The sequence below is a fragment of the Varanus komodoensis genome, unplaced genomic scaffold (genome assembly GCF_004798865.1).
Source record: "Varanus komodoensis strain SLA01 unplaced genomic scaffold, ASM479886v1 scaffold8, whole genome shotgun sequence".
In the NCBI taxonomy this organism is placed as follows: domain Eukaryota; kingdom Metazoa; phylum Chordata; class Lepidosauria; order Squamata; family Varanidae; genus Varanus; species Varanus komodoensis.
The window spans coordinates 8,005,992-8,028,429 of NW_025336481.1; the positions used below are offsets into that span (position 1 = coordinate 8,005,992).

The 22,438-nt window shown below is 43.0% G+C and overlaps 1 protein-coding gene across 3 annotated transcripts; it reads right to left on the reverse strand.

Moving 5' to 3' along the window:
• Positions 1-1,319: 1,319 nt before the first annotated feature.
• On the reverse strand, positions 1,320-19,772 carry LSM14B (LSM family member 14B). Of its 3 annotated transcripts, XM_044455022.1 has the most exons (10): positions 19,277-19,771; positions 11,885-12,048; positions 10,742-10,877; positions 9,699-9,815; positions 6,873-7,043; positions 6,631-6,708; positions 5,603-5,764; positions 5,325-5,478; positions 3,347-3,527; positions 1,320-2,673 (listed from the first exon to the last, which is right to left on the reverse strand). In XM_044455022.1, the coding sequence occupies exons 1-9, from the start codon at positions 19,395-19,397 to the stop codon at positions 3,356-3,358; spliced, it is 1,275 nt and encodes a 424-aa protein (XP_044310957.1). In that variant the 5' UTR covers positions 19,398-19,771; the 3' UTR covers positions 1,320-2,673; positions 3,347-3,355. The 3 variants fall into 3 exon arrangements, with proteins under 3 accessions (XP_044310957.1, XP_044310958.1, XP_044310959.1); XM_044455023.1 differs by lacking the exon at positions 6,631-6,708 and having other exon boundaries at positions 19,277-19,772; XM_044455024.1 differs by lacking the exon at positions 9,699-9,815.
• Positions 19,773-22,438: the final 2,666 nt, after the last annotated feature.

Sequence of the window (22,438 nt, forward strand, 5' to 3'; positions counted from 1 at the left end):
TGTGGACAATAGGCTAAATATAAGCCAACAATGCGATGCAGCTAACAAAACAGCAAATGCTGTTTTGGGATGCATTAGCAGAAGTGTTATTTCCAATCACAAATAGTAGTACTTCCCTACTACTACTACAATAGTCGAAACCCATCTGGAATACAGTGTCCAGTTCTGGGCACCATGATTTAAGAAAGATGCAGAAAAATTACAGTCCAGAGGAGGGCAACAAAAATGATCCATGGTTTGGAAGCACTGCCCTGTGAGGAGAGACTGAGGGACCAGGGCATGTTCAGCCTTGAGAAGACATGATAGCCCTCTAAGTACCTCAAAGACTGTCACGAAGAGAAAGGTCAAGATCTCAGGAATACCAGAGTGTAGGACATGGAATAATTAAGCCAAGTTGTGACAACACAGATTCAGGCTATGTATCAGGAACAACTTCCTCACTGTCAGAGCAGTACAACAGTGGAACCAGCTGCCTAGAGGCGGTGGACTCTTTCACACTAGAGGCATTCACGAAGACACTGGACAGCCATCTGAGTGGGTTGGGGTAAACTGGTTTCCTGCACCAATAGGGGGTTGGAGCTGATAGCCTTCATGGCCCCTTCCAACTCTACTGTTCTATGATTTCTATGAAATGCTTGTGGGGTATTGGGACAAAACATTTAAGTACTTTTTAGATTTTCCAATTCAATCCCGTAATTCAAGTGTCAATCCCTTAATTTTCCCAAAATTTTCCTGAGGCAAATCATTCTATTTCTGAAATTTTTTCCAATTCAAATTTTTCTACAAAATCCTAACTAATTGAGAGCTATAGCTGTGAGCAAGGGCCTGAATGCTATCCAGGGTCTCATAGGCTTTCAGAAGAGTTCCAGCGACATTTTTCCCTCAAGCACTAAACTTTGGTGCCAGCTATCTGTATGTTTATTATAAAGATATTATAACTCATTATTCCTCAAGGAGGTTAAAAGAGGTTACCATTAAATGGAACTGCATCCAGAATGGAATGATTTTGACAGGTTACAATGAAATACAACAAAATCCTTAAAGGCACAGTCTTATACAAGTTTAGATAGGAAAAAAGGCCTATAGCTGTGTTGCTTGGGTATGCTGTGAGCTGTAGGTCTTTCTTCTGCTTTAACTTGCATAGGATTGCACTCTAAATTGCTCTGACTGTTCTACCTCATATTAGAACAAAGCCAGGCATGAAAATCAACCTATCCTCCAATGCTTAGCAGGTTTTGGCAACATTTTCAGTCACTTTGTTTTCCTTTATTCCAACCTAGCAAGATTACTTGCAGAGAACTGCTGACCAACAGAACAAGTTCAGAGGGTTAAACATTTTCATGTTTATTTATAATTACAATTTACATGACTCCATAAAGCAGCCTCACCACCATGTATAATCCTTTGTGATGAAGGCCTACGAAACAAACTAAAGCTTTTACAACAACTTAAATCAATGGTCGACTTAGGGGAGGAACCCAAACTGCTAGTCATGAAAGGACCAAATGGGCAGGAGAAAAATGACATAGGCTTACAGAGGCCTTTCAACAAAAACATTCCTATAGCTAACAAAAGGGACACATGCCTATTACTAAAGGCTTAACCCACTTCCATGCAAAAATTATAATCACTGCACACCCATTGTTCATCTCCTCCAATCATTTTAAAAACGGGAGGGGGGGAAGACTGAACTATTTATAGAGCTTGGGGAGGTAGGATTAAGAGGAGGACTGAACACGCTGGTGCCCCAAGCTTCATTTGGGCTCTCCTTCCCCATTTTGAGGATTCAGTATCTTACTTCAACTCCGAGAGCAGCACACACTGCTCCTTCTCCACAAAAAGAAGGACCTGAAGCCAGAAACTTAGACTTTCCCCTTTACATGAGAGAAGTAAAACCAGTTTCCCTTAAGAACCACTGAAAAGAGCATCCCATAATCTTTAGTCCTCCCCCTATACAGAAAGCTCTATTGCAGTGCTGGAAAAGGGACTCCTTTCATTAGGAAGCTGGAAGATGGCACATCATTGGCCAGTTTAGATGCATAGTGTTCCTTCAGAGGGGTGACCAGCACTCCAAGTGACTCTGCTGTACAGGTCCCCAGGAAAACAAACAAACTTCTGAAATGGTGAACCCAGAATTACAGATACATGATCAGCAACAATTCCCATCACCACGTCACACACAACTTTTTGCACTAGAACTTCTTCCCTAGACATCAAAACTATCTGCTTGAACCAAAGGTGGGATTGAGAAGACATAACAGGAAGGCAGAACAGAAGGAGACCAGAAGAATCTTGGCTTCTCAGATTAAGAAAGATTGCTGGTTTCAAATGACCTTTGGTTCATTTCAAAGAATTTAGAATTGTGTCATCTCCTTCAGGAAACAGAACCAGTGTTCCATGTGTTCAGCTACAGCAGTCTTTGGAACCTAGAAGCAGCACAAGGTCCTTGCACTACTTTAAATATAAACTAAAAACTCCTTGAAGAGGTGGCTTTCCAGCACATTTCTTTTCAAGTTACTCCAGTGCTCTGATCCTGCTCTGAGACACACGCAAGAGTGCCACTGGAGTTTGCACTTGTGAATATAATGCTCCGTTCACCCAAGTTTAAGTGCAGCAGTTTTGATTGTTCCCTCCTTCCTATGTACATGTATCCATAGCAATGTGCTTGAGAACCTTGACAGGGAGAGAGAAAAAAAGCATGTAAAGTTAATGTCTGTAGGCTAGCCAGTTACTTGGTAAATTACTGAGATATTTAAAATAGATACACTGAAAGCTTTCATGTTCAGATTGTAGAGCAGGGATAGGCAATCTCGGGCAGGGGCGGCAAATCTGACCCTTCCCCCCATTTCCCAGATGGCCACATCTCTTCCCTGACCTCACCCTTCATTCTACGATGCCAAGATGCCAGTAAGAGCTTTCAGGTACAACAAAAGGCTTTCTTTAAAAAAATGGTGCACCTCCTTCCCCACTACTGGAATGTATCCCACCCGCCACAGGTACTCCCAAACTAAATTTTGGCCCTTGGGCTGAAAGATTCCTCATCTCTGCTGTAGACGTTAAGGCCTTGGAGATACACAGGCATGCCCATAAGGACAGTGGCAGACAGGCTAATGATGGGGAAAGGCTTAGCTTCACAGTTGGCTCACCATCAAGGCATGAGCTACACACTGGGGCACATGGAGGTATAACCTGCCAGATACATTTAATTAGCTGAACTGCCCAAGGAACTTAGTAAGCTGGTTTGGAGGATAAACTCATTTTGGAATGGATACTTTGGTTTCCTTAGCATACCCAACACAACTGCTCAAGGACAGGGAAATGACAGTATTTTATTTTGATAGCTTGCCTGCAATGTTCACACTCTGCCAGTGCCCACTCGGGGAGTAGCCTGACTTCTCCTGACAGCTCCAGACCCTCTTCCACCACGAAATCCCCCACGAAAACTACGGCCACGGAGAAATCGGCCAGATACGCCAAAGGTCTCTGTGTTGAGCTTCCGTTCTTCAGCCCACGTTGTACGCCTTGAACTAAGGAACACGTTATGAGTTTTCTTGCTGAAAACAAGTTTAGTTTCAAGTTCACATTGCGAATCACGTTTCTCAGGATACAGCACCATTTTCTTTAAGAGAGTTGCATGAGCAACAGAAAGGGCCCACTGTACAGAAGTGAGGCAGAGCCCACATAGTGCTGGAAGCTATGACTGGTACTGTTTAATTCTTAAAACCCATTGGTGTGCCTCATGGAATTTTCATTTTAAAACTTTTCCCCCAGATACTTATTTTAGCCAATACATTAACCATCAAAATATGCCACTGAATTCAGAAACATGTGCAATGCAACATTATGCCCATGTCTTACCACTGAAACATAACTGAAGCCAGATACTTGTGGAACCTTATGAGCAGAGGTATGAAGGTATACTGCATCTCGAAAAAGGCTGCAATTCAATGGAGGGTGTTGAAAGGGCTATAGGATGTTTCAGATCTCCTTCTCTTCTGGTATGCCTGCACAACCCCCTCTCAGCTGTTGTGGAAAGCTTTGCAGGCAAAAGGGACCAATTCTTTGGATGTGTCAGGAACAGATTGGGAAAAGGCTTCAATCCAGAGAATTCTTAGCCTTCCTATTCCTGGCACTCCCTTGGAGGAAATGTGTGCCTGCCCTGGAACCAACATACATAATTTCCCTCCCGATATAACTGGGAGCAAAATTATAAAGGGAAGAGATCGGAAAAAGAAAAATATCAGTTCTTACAGGGCTTTGTGTATAGCAGTCCCAGGTCCTCCACTTCAAATCCCTCTCCCCTGCTCCCAGCGGGCTTGCTCAACCTCCAGTTTAAGCCACAGACATTAGGGAGAACAAAGCAGTGTGACTGGGCTTCAGAGGTCCACTTTGACAATGTTCACCTACATGTTCTAAAGGGCTACAGCACCTGTCCAGTACAGCTGTAATGAAGGCTTAATGAATTTCGAACAGCAACCACAAGCAGTCTGTCAAGTTAGACTATTGTAATCAGGAAGGGATATAGATAAAACCCAACCCGTGGTGCAGCAGTATTCAGCCATCAGCCGCATACCCCACTGACTGCTCTCTGTTTAAAGACTCACACGACTACAAATTCATCAGCCATGGAAAACTGAGGATATGAGTGTCATGTGTAACTGAGAGAGAACAAGTTTTAGGTTTCACTCAAAAGATGTCAACGATTAAGCCTTCACAAATTCAGAATGTTCAATTCACACACACATCGCCTGGCAACACTTACCGCAAACCCTGTGAAGGAATACCAGGTATCATCCCCATTTGGAATTGGGAAGCTAAGACCACTTGACTTGGTTAAGGCCACCCCACTTTGTGGCTGAGGTTGAACTTGAGGCATCCTATACATTTAGACACAGGCTGCCCCCCCCCCATGCTTTTAGATAAGCACACTCAAGTCTGCTGGACTTGTAGCTCTCTTGGCCACCCCCTGCTCCTAATTACAGGCAATAGAACATAGATGGCTCATCTATTTTCTTATCAATGGAAGCCATTTATCAATACAATTAGCATTTTCACTAGCTCCATATTTACAATGTGTATAAAGTATTTAATTGACAAATAATCACAGCTCCTCACTTTCATTAACAGCATAGGTAAGTACATGTAATATATCTGGAAGCACACACTGGAAGAATTTTGGGAGAAGAGATGATTCAGTGATAGAGCAATTACATCTAAAAAACAGCTAGACTGGGAAAGGCATGTTTAAAGACATTCATGAATCAAACTGGGGATTTCTGTGACAAAGTTGTAAAGCCAACAAAACTGAAAGGATCCTAAGTTACCTGGACTTCAGTTCTGACGAGATGTTGTCGAAGAAGGACTTCGTTTTGTCATAGTAGCAGTTGGGTCCTAGGAGGTCTTCATCTGCATTGCCATCACAGTTCTCAGCAGTCACTGCAGGCTCCCCCTTTTCTTCACCTGTCTCAACCTTATCATCTGGAAAAGGGGGGAAATTTACCCTTTATATCTACATTTGCCCACCCACAAGCCTACCAGCTACTTTATCTTAGTTCTCAACATTTCAGGAGAGACTAGCAACCATGACAGCAAAGTTACGCACCTTTAAAGTTAAGTTTCTTTTTGAATTCTTTATCCAGCTCCTCTCGATTGAACTGTGCATTGGCACTTTCAAAATCAAAATCCCCTTCAAACTTTATTGTATTCTCTTTTACAGCAGTTGGCCGATTTTGCCCTCTGGACCGATTCCGAGTTCTCCTGTTTCCTGAAAAGAGAAAGAGTTGAATTCTTTAACTTGAGTATATAAAACTCTGGACAAGCCAGGAATGAACTCACAAGTTTCTTGCTTATGGCAACAGAGTGATGCCGTTTCTCTCACATCATCAGCTGAATTCCACTGTAAAAGTAATTCCAGCAAGCTTCCAGCTCTGGTAGTTTTTACATTAATGTCTATGAACCTGGTAATGGTGTATTACACCAGAAATCTCTGTATTCAAACTTATATATTCATGAACCCAACATTTGATGAGGGTGCGGTCTTCAATTAAAGTTATAACCCTTAACATTTTTTTTCTGTTTAATCTGCAATATTACAACATGGCCAGCAGCTGTCCCATGTCCTTCACTAGAAGTCTTTATAGTTCTCAAGGGTGCAGTGTTCTGCATGCTAAAAGAAGAAAAAACATCTTACAACTGGCTGGGGAACGTTGAGAGTTACAATTCTTTCTGGAGGACGTGTATTTGTGTCTAAACATCCACAGAACTGCACTCTAATTCACAGTTACTTTAGCTACTTTACCAGGTTTCCATGCGCTTGAACACTACTGAAGGCAGCTCAAGCACTCTTAAGTCATTTCAACTTCAAGTTTTCCCAATGGGCCAACACACCTTCCTAAGATTTGTGTCACTTAAGTTATAAAGACTTCAGGGCCTTATAGATCACACAGATGTGGTTTTTGTTGTCTTGACAGTTTTGTTTCTAAATACATGAAGTTATCAGATGCCATTTTGCTCTAGTCCTCAACTTAATGAGAAACTAATCCACGTCCTCCTGTCCAATCTTATACTATAGAAATAACGCACAGGAAGGTAGTTCAATTAGTTTGGAGAATTTACAGTCAGGTAACATACCTGATCTCCTCCTTTGGGGCCTTCTATTCTCATCATTCACCTGCCCTTGAGTTTGTACAGGTACTGGCTCAACTGTATCTAAGGCAAAATAGGAAAGTCTGTTCACTCAATATAATCAACATGCTAAACGATATAATTGCAGATTCAAGCGGACTTCTGAACTGATATATTTTTATATTATGTATATATATATAGAGAGAGATAGAATTTTGGCATATTTCTAAAGGGAAAGATTTCAATACCACTTGTCTTGTTATTTTGTTGAATCTGACGTGTATTGCGCTGGACCACTGGAGTAGGTTTGATTGGAGGAGTTTTTTTGGGATTCAAGTTGTTGTCAATGGGACCCGTCTGAACAGCTTGTTCTACCATAGGACTTTTCCGTACTGAATGAACGGATGGAAAAGCAGCACCTGAGGAAAAATGAACCAGCTGTCAGTAACCATTCTGTTGGTCCAAAGTCCTTGTGCTCCCCACATTCTGCCCCAAGAGTTAGGAACAGAGGTTCTGAAAAGATCTTAATCTAGAAAATATTTTCTTTGCATTTGAGACAACTGTTTAAAATGAGCAAATCTGTTTTATCTGCAGGTCATAGAATAAAGTTAGACATTTTCAAATCACTATTCAAAGATCTTAGCTGATGCAGTATCAGGTTGAACAAATCAACACACATACAATCTTACACATTTGTTTGCTAAAGCACCTGACAGAAAACGTTGGCATAGGCCACCATTATTGTATTCATGTTAGCACTCTGGTTTAGATTTCACCTGCATCTCTTCACAACTTTGGGAATTGTACTTAGGTACAGTGGCTAAAGGCCATCTGGGAAATCAAAAAGGAGTTCCCAGGATTTAAGTGGGACAACGAACAAGGGGTAAGGTGGTCTGAATTACACATCAATGTACCCATCTATCATAGCTATTAGAAAGAGTGCTTGATATTTGGTGGATTTCGATCCTTCACTTCCAAGCCATGCCACACATAACAACATCACATGCCACACACTCCAAGTTTCCTGGTAGTGGTCCAGTGCTAATATTCATCTGCCTTGTGTCATGATACTGTTGTTAAAAATGAGCTTGATCAGACAATAAACAGATTTATTCCAGAAAATGCAAAAAGCAATAAACCCACAAATGTCATAATTTGGTTTGGGTGCAGAATTTAGCTTTTCAGACCGTAAGACAGACAAACCCTAACTCATTTGACTATTTCAGGAGATCCTTCAGCATTCTACTAGCTTCCTATCTGAGAAATTAGGTCCAATGTCCAACAGTATGACATAATTTGAAAGCCAGCTGACTGATATATGCAAGCCTGGAATCTTTGTAGGTACATGTGTTAAGAAAGGGAACTGCTAATGGATAGTATGCCATTACACAGCCTTGGGTCAACTGAAAGGTTCTAAGCCCTGTGCCCATCTTTTCTTTTTATCACACAAATCAGAATCCAACAGAAAGATATCGGGGACCAACATTCTTGCCAGAAACACAACATTCTTTTATAAATATTCACTCTGGAAGTAGAACTAGGTAAAAAGCACAAGCCTACTGACTTAATAGTTTGTGGGCAGAATTTGCTTTGTTGCACATATACCTGTCATTCTACGGTAGGACTTAAATTATCCCCCTCTTGCCTTCCGGAAGGAAAACACTGTGGCACTGTGTCATGTAACTCTAAGTTATCATGTTTAGCAAACTGCATTACAATGGCATTTTGGGGCTAGTTCAGACTGTAAACAAGTGTAAAGAGCAGACCGTATGTATTGCGCACCATGATAGCAAGATGTAACCCAGGCACTTCATCATGAAGTTCATTCTGTCTCACTGCAACGTTGACTGATTACTATTGAGAATATAGATCTGAACTGGGAACTAAGTTGCTGCAGCTGCACTGTGGACTTGCATACCTAATCATTATCTCTTCCCACAGAGGCTAATACACATACCGTATTTTAAGTCAGGATCTTTAAAATGTAAAGCAGTACTGGAGGAAAGAATCTGCTTGGGCTAACTACAACTTACCTCTTGCATGTGAAAATATTACAGCCAACCTCAGAACTGACTACCCTCCTCTCCAGAAAATATCCTGAAAGATGTTCCAATAGCTTTCTCATGTTAGTCTCAGTCCACCTATACAGCTTCCACAGAGTCCATAATTTATAAGCCTGCATTTGGCTAGATTTGCAGCCTTGACAACATTTACTTGGATCTCTGCACTGGAAAACCAGCTATTCAAAGGGACACGCCAAGGAAATGCAACCCGTCTAGAAAGTATTAACAACATTCTTGAGCTGAAGAGAGACAATACATGACTGCATTTAGACAAAACTGAGAGATAATACTGGCACAAAAAGTAGTATGCTTCACAGCCCACAGAACCAAATGCTAAGCTTCTTAGCAATACTGCACTAAAATTTCTATTTAACTTCTCCCCTCATAGCATGCACTTTCAGCTGTTACTGTGGAAATTTGGCCTCAAATAACAGCTTAGAAGCAGCACACTCTTCAGCTACAGTTTTGATTGCAAAGGTACACAGGAAGCATTGGATTTTATGAGGACACAAAAATACATAACAGGGTATTCCTTAACACTGTGGCTTCATTTCATGCATGTTCTATTTGCTCTTGGTATCACAGTACTACAAGATCAGGAATTGGTCCCTTAAGTTTCATTTCAGTTATAGTTTTTCAACTCATAACTGTGTAGCCAGACTTCTGGAAGCTCCAATTACAAGGCTCTGAACCCGTAACTGCTCGCTTTCCATTTTCCATGCCTTCTAGCTGCCACATTTCTATGTCTGTCCTATTCTGCAACTTCCTTCCCTTTAGCTAGTTTTGCCTCAACACTTTAAGATCACTGTCCGGAATTCAGTCTCCTGTTCATCCACCAATCCAATACCTGGAGCAGAAGCAAATGCACCAAAGTTTTCAGAAACAGACTACTGCAGTAATCCTTGCAGATGTTACTCTGTTCAGGAGCAAGAAGGGGGGTTAAAAGACAAAATGCTTTTGCAAACACCATGCAGTTCTTCCAAATACTTGGAATCCTCAAGCTGCTGTTACCCTTAGAAGACAGCAGATGTGGCTCTGATGACAAGTCAGGCTCTGAAACTGGCTGAGGAGATGAAGAAGTACTAGGGCTGGAAGCAGCTGCAGATGCTGGAGGGCTTACCAGTTTTTCTAGAAAGACAGGAGGGAAGAAGACAAAGGAAAGAGGGACACCAATAAGACACAAGGCAGTAGAGACATCCAAGTGACTTGGGAAAGACAGGTGGTTCAAGATCTGTGTTTTTACAGCTTTGAGACTGGAAAGAAATTGACCAGAAACAAGACAGATCTTGGTCGAGCCATTTGCTACATAAGGTCAGTCAGCACTGGGCATCAACTTTATGCCAATACATGTTAATAGTTAATAATTGAACTTAAAATTACATCATAATGCAGGCATACCTGTCTGGTTGCCTCCCCTCTCCCCATTTTTCTTTTTATGTGCTTTTTCCAAAAAAATCTCTTGAGCATTCTCAATACAAGAAAACAAATCTCTGCACAATTCTCACTTAATCAGATCACACAACTCCTCTCATTTTACAGCTTACAAACCAAGGCTGATAGTAATCACAATTTTATGCCTTAACTGGGATTAGCATCAAGCTTTCAGCTTCGATCCGAGCCCCATCCTTTGCACCACATCTTGAATAGCCTGCCTAAAGGTGGATTACCCATACAAGTTTTAGTTCATAAGGCTTGTTTATATCCAGTCTTCAGCTAAAGCAAAGAGATCAAGTTTAATTCTGTTAAGACATTGGCTGCTGCAATGCCAAGACTTTAACACTCAAGGAACGCCCAAGTTCTATCTATCTTTCGCCTCATTTTCACTGCAAATGGCAAACTTGTCTATGCGGTCTACTTCAGACTCCAGGCAGAGGCTCACATGATGGAATGCTTCCAAACAGGAAAAAAAAGTAACATATTCATAGCCTCTCTTCCCAGTACAAAAAGCTTCCATCCATTCAAAACATCCCCTGTGACCCACTCCTGAAGTCTGAAGTGGTACAGTTCAAACAAAGATTTATCACCTCAAGGTGAACAAAGACTTTGTTACTCACCTAAACCAAGGGAAGCAGCATACTGCTGACCAATTAAAGAGCTGGCGGCAAGCTGACTGTAGGGCGGCATACCTCTGAAGGGACTGTAAGGCACATGAGGCTGAAAGGAAGATGCTGAAGCAGAGCTCAGGGAAGACTGCAAAAGAAAGTATTAAATTTATGCTTTTAAAAGCAAAACTTTTAGTCCATTGTTTGACATTTCCATTGAGAAAGATTAGTATTTTGACTAGTTAACTATTACACTTGTTTCAGCAATAAGGAATAGTGCTTGCTACAAGGAATAACCACACAAAAGTCTATGACCTGACTCACACTTAACAGGGACAAATAACCAACCCAGTACTTCTGGGTTGCATGCTGTTCATGTGTTGCATTCAACAGGCTATCTCTGATCAACCCAACCGTAGATTAATTTGAATTCAGGTAGTGTATGTCATTCTTGAACTGAACAGCCCAAAGAATGATTAATGTAATACTGAATTCTACATTGAAAGCAACCTACAAATCATTTAAAATGTGAACATTTATATGTAAAAATCATTTAAAATATGTGTCTCAATATGTAATGTGACAAGGGGCAAAGAGTTTACAGATAACTCTATTTAATTTGGGGAAAGATAAGGCTCACCCAGCTGTGCATTTAGGATTATCTCTGCACAGTTAGTCATGAAAATTCAGCATTCTAACAAGAGACCACAAATTTATGGCTTGGCTTAATAATCAGTTAACATTTGCTGTGAGCACCAACTCCTACCCATCGGAATGGTTTCGCTCCTTTGTGTTAAGGTTTTGTACAAGGGATTTTCCACCACCTTCTTTAAAGACCCACTGAGAGGTTGGTGCTAGATGTTTAAGACTCTGCTATTTGTTGGATAGGTACTTGTGGTGAGCAACTCAATTTAGAAACCTCTGATTATAACTATGGATATACAGTAGCAACAGCTATTATTTTATTTTGAATAACCAAGTAATAATGAACTTAACTTTGTTCTCATTAGGTTAGAACTAATAAACCCACCTGAATTTTTATCCCTATTAAAAGTCATTTTGATTTTAACTAGAAATTCTCAGAGGCAAACAAAGTGATCAAAGCTTACATTAATGGATAAAACCAACACTGACATTTTAGAGGGAATAACTTACTTGGACAATAGCAGGATCCTGGGGCAGATTATGCTGTGCTTTTGGAGGCTCACATACAGTAATATCTTTAATGTCACTCCCTCGAAAGATGATATATTCGTAGACCTCTTCCCTTGGAGGAGCAGGACGGTCTGTGGGGCGGTCTTCAGTTCCAAAGGAGCGCACTTTCAGTGTTAGAAGAAAAGCTAAATGTTAGTACCTGAACTCAACAGACCATTTTATATTGCCTTACAGAAAGTGGCCTTCCTATCTATTTAATCAACTCCCTCAATTCTCAAAACATAAGGTGTTTTGTTTTTTTTAAAGAAGCTGCGACTTCTAACCTCTTGCCTACTGCCAAGCAAACTACTTTCAGTAAATTCACGAGGCAACTTGCACTTCCTGATGTTGGCTGCTCTGTCTCCTGATTCCCCCTCTACCACATCACACTGTACCCTTGACCTAGAAATGGATCCAGGATACATATAAATGCACCAATTGGCAACATCTAAACTTCAGAAGAGAGTAAGGGAGGGCTAACAGATGTTGGCACTGTGATGGCGACAGACACACACTCTTCTTTCAAAGATCCTTCTCCCAGTATTCAAGCTGAGGCAGGAGGTGGCTAGATGATAGGACATTCTTCATTTGGCGCTATGATGAGAAATTCTTTCCCCAGGTTAGCTTGCCCACCCCTTATGTTAGTACCAAGCAGCTTATTTTTTCCAGGCCCTTAAATGTTGGTGTTTCACAATGCTGGCTGTTACTCTACTGCATTGATTGTTATTTCATTATATAACCCTTGTTAATCTGCACTCCCTGGAAATATGGAGGGTGGTATACAAATATATTAAATATCGATAAACATTTTTTCTAGCATAAGGGCACCATTTGTGCAATTCAATCTGTTTGAGCAATTGTGGAACCTCAGGTTTTGGCCAACCTTCTCAGATAAACAGCAGGTGTACTATTTAGGACTATCAGAGGATTTGTGTCTCCATCAACTCGAGCCTCAGACAGCAGTGAAGCAAAAACAGTTAAGATGAATGCAGTTGAGAGTTAGGGGAAAGTAGAAGTTAGGAGATACAAGCTACAGTGTAGCTGAAGCATGAATTCTGGAACAGGTGCAGAAAATATATCCCTTTTGCTCAAGCTGAGGATATGCAAGAAAATGACCTGGGTAAGAACCTTCCTCTTAGTGGACAGCTACTGCATAGAGGCTGACGTACTGGACAGGAGAGAACTGGATTTGACTCTTTTCAACCATGACGCTCATTGCTTTTTGAATGTAACAGAAGAATTATCTGCACCATTCTGAGCTTGCTGGGGAAAGGGCAAAATATACCACATGTTGATTCAAAGGAATGTAACATGAATTGTCTTAATTGTAAAAAATTAAAATATAACAATTCATGAAAACATGTTTTGTTATATTGGATTTATATTCTGCCTGCTTCCTCTTGAAAGGAACCCAAGGCAGCTTAGAAAATTCTCCTTCTAATTCTGCTCTCACAACAACCTGTGAGGTAGGTTAGGCTGAGAGTCTGAGTGGCCTGAAGTCACCCAGGGAGTTTCATGACAAAGTGGCGACTAGAATCCAGATCTCCTGAGTCCCAGTCCAGCATTCTTAACCACTACACCACAATGGCTCTGGGTTTTGGTATGAAATTGCTCTGCTAGCAATTTATTTAGTTCAGGAAATCTGTACTTGTGGAGGTCTGAGGGGAAATGTATTAGCACACAATTCTATTCATGCACAAATAAAAATAGGTCCTACAAGTCCCAGCATTCCCCAACCAGAATGACTGGTACATGTTGAGAGCTGTCTAAACAGACATAGGATTGCATACTTAAAGGCAATAGGTTAATGGCAATGATTCACAATACTTTTGTCAGCTCTCCACTGGCAAGTACATTCTTTACTCTTAGGAGAACCTGGATCATAAGAGAATCCTCACTCATTTTCCATACCTAGAGAATTGCAAGGGCTCTCCCCTGATGTCTGCTCACTTCAAAGCAGAGGCTCTCCCAGATAATGCACTGAACCTCAATTAGTTGGAAAGCCCTAAGATATCTACCTTTCCCCCAGAGTCTAAAGCTTGGTAACAAGCTCCCATCCCTTTCCTCAGCTATCGAGAACAGACTCTGAAGCTCAGTGTAATGTCCCCTTCTTCCAGAGGAGGGCAGAGTCAAGGTGAGAATACATGTGGGCTGGCAACAAGGACCACGGAGGATTTATTGGTGGTATCTCTAAATTATTCATTATGGAGGAGGCCTTACTAGGAACAAGAGGGATCACCATGAGTCCAACATGAGCATCTTTCCTCAACTTGTTATTCTCCAGATGATTTGGACTAAAACATTTATCATCCCTGACCACTGACCAGATTTGCTTCAGTTGATGGGGATTTTTGTCCAAAGCATCTGAAGGGCACCAGGCTGGATGAATAATGATCTATAGCCAAGGGCTAATTTCATATCCTCCCGGTTCTATAAAAGCAATCTTGTCTTCACAAAAGAGTTTGAGTGTGCCTGCCCAAAGAGCAACATAGGAAAGAGTCAGAGCAAAAAGTCACAGAAAACTTCTAGGAGGTTGCATATTAGTCAGGACAGTATTGTCTACTCAGGCAGTGTGCCTCAGACACTCATCTTCCCTATCAGCTGCTAACTAATCTTATTACTAGAGATGGAACCCAGAACTGTCTGCATGGACAGCAATTATTCTGCTACTAAACTATGGTCCCTTACCTAGGAAACCCCACCCACCCTATAGGAAGCTTTGTGCAGATTAAGGAGACAAATGATGAATAAGCAATGAGACTAAAACGACTCTATTTTTCTTCCAGGACTTCAATCTTTTTCTGAGGACAGTAGACAAACAGAAAACCAAGTTCCTCAGTCACAGCACAATGTTAATTGCAACGGAGGCTTTGACCAAGTTTCATCCTTAATCACGTCAGCTGCTCATTTAACATTTGCCTAGGCTTATGTAGGTGAGTGGAAGGTAAATCCTGATCCTTAAGCCAAAGACTTTATCGATGTTCCTGCTACAAGGGAGAAATTAAAGAGCTCTTTGACAATCTCTCTTCTTGTGCAGAATTACATTCAGGTGCAGCCAACCTGCTGGCCCTTCATTACATATACACCATTCAAAATCTCTCCCTAAAGAGATGAATTGTTGATATGCAGCTATAGAGATCAAGGTTTATCTACAGGCATAATCACTAAAAACTTTTTTTAAAAAAGCAGAGATGTACTATGTATTCTGAACAGCAATTTCAAGCTTATAATTTATTGCTCTTGGACAGCATCTAAACAGAGAATTGAAGATTTATTATTTTAAAAACATGGCTATTTTGGTAACCAAATGAGAGATATTAGGACTCTACTTCAGCTAAATACTAGTAAAGATGGCCATCAGAATCTAAGTTTTTATTTGAAAGTGGGAAAGGAAATGTTAAGCAGCCTGATCCTGAAATTGTAGCTAACAGAGGAAGGCAGCAGATCATATTTCAATGCACTTCAAATCTAAAAAGAAAGCCAGACTCAATCCACAATTATACTTTATTTAAGGAGCCGCCAAGATGCAAGATCAGTGTACAATGACAGGATAGAAAATCTTTAAAGAAAACATACAAGAAAAAGGATTGGGATTGCATTTCAACCACCCATAAGGTAAAGAAAGCGGAAGGAATCTAAACTTGTGGATTCCTTTGGCCAAGGAAGCACCGGCTGACCTGCTACACTCACCATCTCTATTCTGAACCAGGCAGTACAAAATTAGATACCAGGCATTCTGCACCAATTTCTTTTTCCTCCCTCCCCATCGTATGGCTTGGCTGCTGAGCTTCTTGGAGTTATTTTTAAAGGAAATGCAAAGGTTTTAAAATTTTCTTAACCTTTTACAGAAATCATATAACATAACATCTGCTCTACCGTCTTTTTTTTAATTAGGAGGTTTTATTACTGCTAGAAGTTGGTGGAAAAAAGGAAAAAACAGCACACCGCTACATTTCACCTCAACTAGATAGCTAACTAGCAAGAAACACTAACCATTCCAACGCTTCCCAACTAGATTTTGCCCAGTTTCTACTTATAGCACCATAGCTATGTTTTACTGAATTTTTATCCTACTTTAGAAAATTATTGCCCTATGAAGTGACTCTTATCAATTTTTTTTAAACAGAGACACATCTTGCTCTCAGGTTTACCTACTACAATGAAATGACATATAAGAGAAAAGGAGTAGAAGGTATCAGAGCTCCCCAGAGCAGCAAGTCATAGCTGAACACCACACTGCTTTTTCCTATTGCCTGCTTTCTTTTCTAATTTCAAAGACCACAGCAGTTTAAGTTAGGGTGCATATAAACTGCTCCCCAAAGTCAGGGCTGGGCAACTTGTGAGCCAAAACATCTGAAGGACCACAAACTGGCCACCACTTACTGCTGCATTATACTGTTCTGGCACAAGATCATGAAACCTGTGGCCAAGAAAGCACTTGCCCCATTGATTCTTCAAGCCAAAATAACCAGACAAGCCCATCTCCACTGCAGAAGCTGGGGTGGGTTAATGAAAAAATAGGAATGAAACTGCTATGTAAAACACAAGTAATGAGCAGCCAGGGTAAGCCTTTGACCAAAGGGGAGTTTTTCAGAGGCCTTGCTATACAAGGAACAGTCTTCAACTTCTAGGAACACAGACCAACTTTAAGTCCCACCCTGCAGTATGGAATTTAGTCAAGTACAAGCAGCAGGGCTGCCTGTTTATCCCTTTAGAACATGAACTGAATACAAATAAATAAATAGAGTTCTAATGAAACTCCTGAAGCATGACCCAGCAGCTCATAGCCAATGCCACTGAGAGTGCAGAGTAGCTGCAAAACCTACAAAAGATTTTTTTTAAATCTATTGCCTCCAAAAGCTGGGAAAGTTAAGAACAGAACACAGAGCTTTACAGAAGGGAAAAAGTAGCTCCTGAAGTCATACATCAGCTGAAGAAATGTAGACCACTCTTACAGAGATCAAGGTTGAAAGTCTCTAGAAAGGTTAGTCTTCTACACCTATGCCATTTGGCTTCCAAGGGGGATTCAGGAATAAACAGCCCTTATCCCTCTTTTCCATTGCACTGAAGGGAAAAATATGGAGACATTTTCTTGGCTCTCAAAATGGTAAGGTAAAAATTATTTACCACCACAGCACTTTACAGGGTCAGATACAAGATACCTAGGAACTTCCATTACTGTCCTCAGACACAGAAGCATAGAATCAAAGTGAGTCAGAAGGGGCCTCCCAGGTCCTCTCATCTGATACCTGGCCCCAGCTCATGTAATCCCCAACAACTTTGTCGCCCAATCTTTCCTTGAAGACCCTCATTGATCAGACCTCAACCACCTCCCTTGGAAGCCCACTCCATATCCTAGGGGTCCTAACTGTCAGGAAGTACTTCCTGACATTCAACCTGAAGCCTGGTTCCTTGGGCTTTGCCCCATTGGAACATGTCCTGCCCCCCACTGCAAGGAAGAACAGATCACAGCACTCCTCCACATGACATCCCCTCACAAACCTATAAGTCGCTAAAAGATCCCCTCAGAGACCATATGCTGGAGCAAGACTAGAAGGCTGACAAACTGAAAAACTGGGTAAGACAAAGCTGCAAGGGCCATCATGTCCTAAGCTCACCTTCCGACAGAGAAATTTCTGTGGAAAAAGCCTACAGCATCTGGACAGAAGCTAAGAATGGTTGCAGAAGTAGCCTCTATATTAACGTAGCTCCAGAAAGTGTTGAATCTCTTTTCTTAATTCCCTGAAACAAGTGGAATTGGATCTAGCATGTCTGTATTACATACACTTTTGGTTTTAAATACCACCCTGCCCCACCCCCATTTTCAAGTAGCTTGACCATGCAAAAATTTGTATTTTATACTCATCAGTTCTTAGATATAGTGACAGTTTATACAACTTTGAACTGCCCAGAAGATATGGTATTTACACCAACTTGTATCCCTTGTTAATCTTAGCAAGCAATGCATTTTTAGAAATAGAAACTTCCCCCAGTAAAACAGCACTGAAAATTTTTCAATCGCACAACTGCTTTGCATAAAGCAAACAAATACTGCAAAGATTCAGCACACACACACACAAAGCTCAAGATTGGCAATGGCCAGAGATCTGTTCACAGGATGCAACGCAGGGATCTCTCTATAGCTATCTTTCCATTCTAAAGCCTGCAGCCAGTGCAGATTAGAGAAAGAAAGAAGCCAAGTGAATGCAGAAGGCTAACCCATTCTTTTCACTCACAATTGCAAGGGGCTAGCAGGTGGGCTGTAAGAAACTGCAGCATCTCTGCAACATCTTAATAGCTATCTACAAAGGCAATTAAAAATAACTGGAAGCAGCAGGTTGCCTCAGATATATTTCTTCCTAAAGTACCATGAAGAATAGAAATGCTTTCTAGCCACCTATCTGGGCACAGCCTGGGAAAGGCACACATTTTCCTTCCAACAAAGCTGCAACGCCTACTGAAACAAGACTCCCCCCGCCCGTCGCTTCAGACCTCCATCTGTGATGTCTGGTTTTTAATTTATCACCTTCTCTGCAAAAAAAAAAGAAAGAAAGAAAGAAAGAAAGAAAGAAAGAAAGAAAGAAAGAAAGAACCCCTAAGTGACCAGTTTACATTTTTTCCCCTCCTTCAGCACCATGGGGTTTCAAAAAGCACCAGTTCTAAAAGCAATCCCTTTGCAGGAAGGCTGGGGAAGGTAGGTAGGTAGGTAGGTGGGTGGGTGGGTGGGTGGGTGTGTGTGTGTGTAAGTCTGCGTGGGTTAGTGGTGCTGGGGAGGCTGTACCACTGATCGCTCCCCTCTACGTTCACCTCCTGGTCCCTGCCTAGATTATCACCAAACCCCCTACCTCGTTTTAAAGGGGAAGGGGGGGGGGAGAACCATCTATAGAAAGCTGTGTTTTTGGTCGGTTTTCATTCCTGGGTAAAATTGCAGCAGAAATAAATGAGCCCATTCAGTAATCCACGCCCCCCGTAAAAGCCCAGCTGCTCTCTTCCCCTCCCCCACCAACCCCCTCCCCCAAAACTCAACACCATCAAGCTGCACTCACGCCCCTCGACGCCTATTGCTCCCCCAAGGCAAGAAAGCAAACGCAGAGAGAGAAAGGAATTCGAGATGCTGCGACTTCTTCTCTGTGGGCCCACCTCCCGCGCCCCCCCACTAGCCAAAGCTGAGCACCCCCCCCCCCCCGCAACGTTCCTCCCGGCTCACCCACTTACCCGGCCACCCTCTTGTCTGTGTTTCTGGGCGGCGGACAGGGGGAGGCAGGCCGAGGAGAAAGAAGAAAGATGGCCTGACTCGGAGCGAACCCCCCCCGCCCTCTCTTTCTCTCCCGCCACCCCCCGCTTAGGCCGTACCCTTGGCGAGCGCAACGGTGGAGTTGTCGGTGTCGATGGTGTAGAGGATGCCCTCGTAGCGGATCTGCGCCTTGGAGATGAGGCTGATTTTGCTCCCGATATACGGCGTCCCTGAGCTCATGGCGTCGACGGGGGAGGCTGCTGTGAGGACGGAAAGGGCTCGCAGAGCGGCCCCGAGGGAACGCGAGCGACTCTGGGCGGCGGCGGCCCAGTCGAGCCCCCGTCAGGGGTGCTGCTGCCGCCGCGGCAGCCGCCGCTCGCTCGCTCGCCCGCCGAGGGACGGCGGGGCAGGCTGGCCGCTCAAGGCCCGAAGCCCAGAATGGAGTTCGCCTCCGCCTGTGTCGTCGTCGTCGTCCGCAGTTCCCTCCCGAGGCGGCTCCAGCCACTGGGCTCTACTGCAGACTGAGAAAGAAGCCCCCCGCCGGCCGCTCCTTTTATAGGCCCAAGGCAGACGGCGCGGGAGGGGGAGGCGTGGGGAGAGAGCGGGAGGAGGAGAGAGGAACGGAGGGAGAAAAGCGCGGCGGAGGGGCGCGGGGAGGCGGAGCCGCGCAGGCGCGCGGCGCCGGGAGCCGGGCGGGGGAGGTCAGGCGGAGGGGCGGGGCTGGCGGCGGCGGCGGGCGTCCTGGAGCGCCTCGACGCGCCGCTCCGCTGCTATTATTAATTCCCGACGTCGCCGGCCTCCCCTTGGAATAAATGGACCTCAGGAACAGACAGCCGCCCGGTCAGGCGCGGTGTTGCAAAACAAGGCTTCGCAGCGAGGGAGGGGCTCCAGTGAGCCTCACCTCAGAGGAGAGGAAAGGAAAGGGCCCGTCAGGTGAGGGGGCTGCTCAAGGCGCCGTCCTGTTCACGCTCAACGGAGAAAGGCCCGGCCGAATCCAGTTTCCTTGGCGTTTCCCTGTCTGAAAGGCAAGGGCTAGCGCTCGCTGAAGCAGGGATCCCGCCTCTTCCTGGGAGTCTCGCCAAGCGTGCCCGCCCCGCTCTCCGGCTGTCTCATTTTGTCGCAAGACACGCTTTTTTGACACGAAAGGGGCACTCCTAATTAAACGTAGCATGTGGCGTGGGTGAAAAATGGTGCCCCTTGGTGATGTGACAGTCAACGAAAGACTCTCGGAAGGCAGTACTGGCGCAGGGAGAGCCTATCGCCAGAAAATGCTTTTAAAGTTTTATTTTGGGATCTCTGGCACGGCAATAACTCTTGAAGCGCTTTTAAGAGCCGCATTCTTCAGTAGGAGTGCGAGATTGACGCACGTGCTTGTGACATTCTAATTTGAATTTGATTCCCGGTGGTTTATGCTTGCTGAATACGCAGCGGTGTTGAATTTGGCAGTTAATGGCTAGCAATCTAACACGCAAGCGTATTGGCGGTGCATTCGAGTACAAATGCAACTAGGAGTTTTGACACCTTAAGTGTTAACACGCTTATGGCAGCAAACGTTTTCCTGGACTGCAGCCCCTTTCATCAAATGCATGGCTATCCTGAATTCGGGGTGTGTGTGAGAATGTATATACATACAGGTTTGCTAGGTGGAGGGGTGAAGAGAGATAACTCTTAAATTCTGTGGTGGAAAAAAATGAAATGCAGAAAATGCAGTGTAATGACTGTGTATACAGTTGCCATTCACCAAACGGTTTTGTGGAATTAAAACACACATCCCAGCATTGGTTGATCTTAAGCCACAGAGTTGAACTTCTTGATTAACTGTACTGCAGCTGTTTTGCATTGTCCTTCATTCACCAAGGTTAGTGACTGAGTGTCCTGGGAGGTTGTTCTGGAAGCATTTTTTACTAATGCCATTTCTAATGTCCAATCTGGATTCATTTATTTGTTTGTACAGAAATAGACATTTTTGTCCAATGCACAATAAAGTATGGCATGGGTGACAATGGCATATGCCATGTTGGAAGATGATCATTGTATAAACCCCTGATGTTAATCATTATTTCATTTCTTACTGCCCGATAGGCAAAGCTTTCTGGATTGTTTTCAACAATGCATAAAAACAAGACAATAAAATAGAAATATCATAAAAAGCAGCATTAAAATAAATTTATAATAGCTAAAATATACAGAAAAAAATGACATGTCAGAGGAAAATAAATCACCATCACTAATCCCCTCAAACTCCTGGATAGCTGAGTACATCTGAGTATGCTCTGGCATAAGGGCTGTCTTAACTTTATGTTGAAAATTGAAAAAATTGACATCAGGCAGGCTTCAGTGGGAAGGTTGTTGCAAAGATGAGGGGCTACCACAGAGAAAGCCCTCCTTGTAGTTGCCATGCTCCAAGCTTCACTCAGAGGGAGGTTCCAGAGACTGAGTATAGTATTTGAGTAGATTGTGGTAGGGAGAGATGCTTTGACAGGTATTATGGTCCCAAGCCATACTGCTTTATAGGTTAAAAAGCAGCACCTGTTGTGGGTAAAATTATTATTAATAGTGTTGCCAGAGTAGATGTAGGGACTAAATTGGCATCAGGATCTGTCACAGAATTTTGTTCCTTTGTAAATCAGTTATGTGGTCTGTTGCTAGTGACTAGCTGCACTAGGCCGTCTGCAAGTAAGCATCTCACTCAGGCATGTGAGGGGACATGCCATTGTTGGAGATGGGCTGTAGATCACTCATAATACATCTGAGTAGTTTTAGCTAGAAGCTAGGTGATGACCCATGCCAGCTCCAGGTTTTAGAGAGCCCATGGCCAAGACACCTTCAGCAGGCCCCTTTAATCAGTCTAGCCTCTCCATGTCATTGCCATCATCTGATTCTCTTTCTCATCATTGCTACTACCTGCTTGTTGGACAGGTAGAGAGACAGTCAGTGAGCAAGCAGGCAGTGGCATCTACTGCTCCTCTTTATCACCACTACTTTTGTCTGGATTAAAGCTGTTGTTCAGAAACTGCAGCTTATGCAAAATGCAGCAGCCAGACTAATAACAGAGACAGTCTGAGCATATAAATACCAATTCTAGCCTGCTTGCACTGGCTACCTATATGCTTCTGAGCCCAATTCAAGGTGCTGGTTCTAATCTATAAATCCCTGCTCAGCTTGGCACTACAATACCTGACGGAACACCCTTCCTGACCACCATCTCCTCAGTATAATTAAGCTTTGGGGCCTGCCTCTGCCTACAATCTCCAAGGGAGGCTTGGTTAGTGGCAAAAATG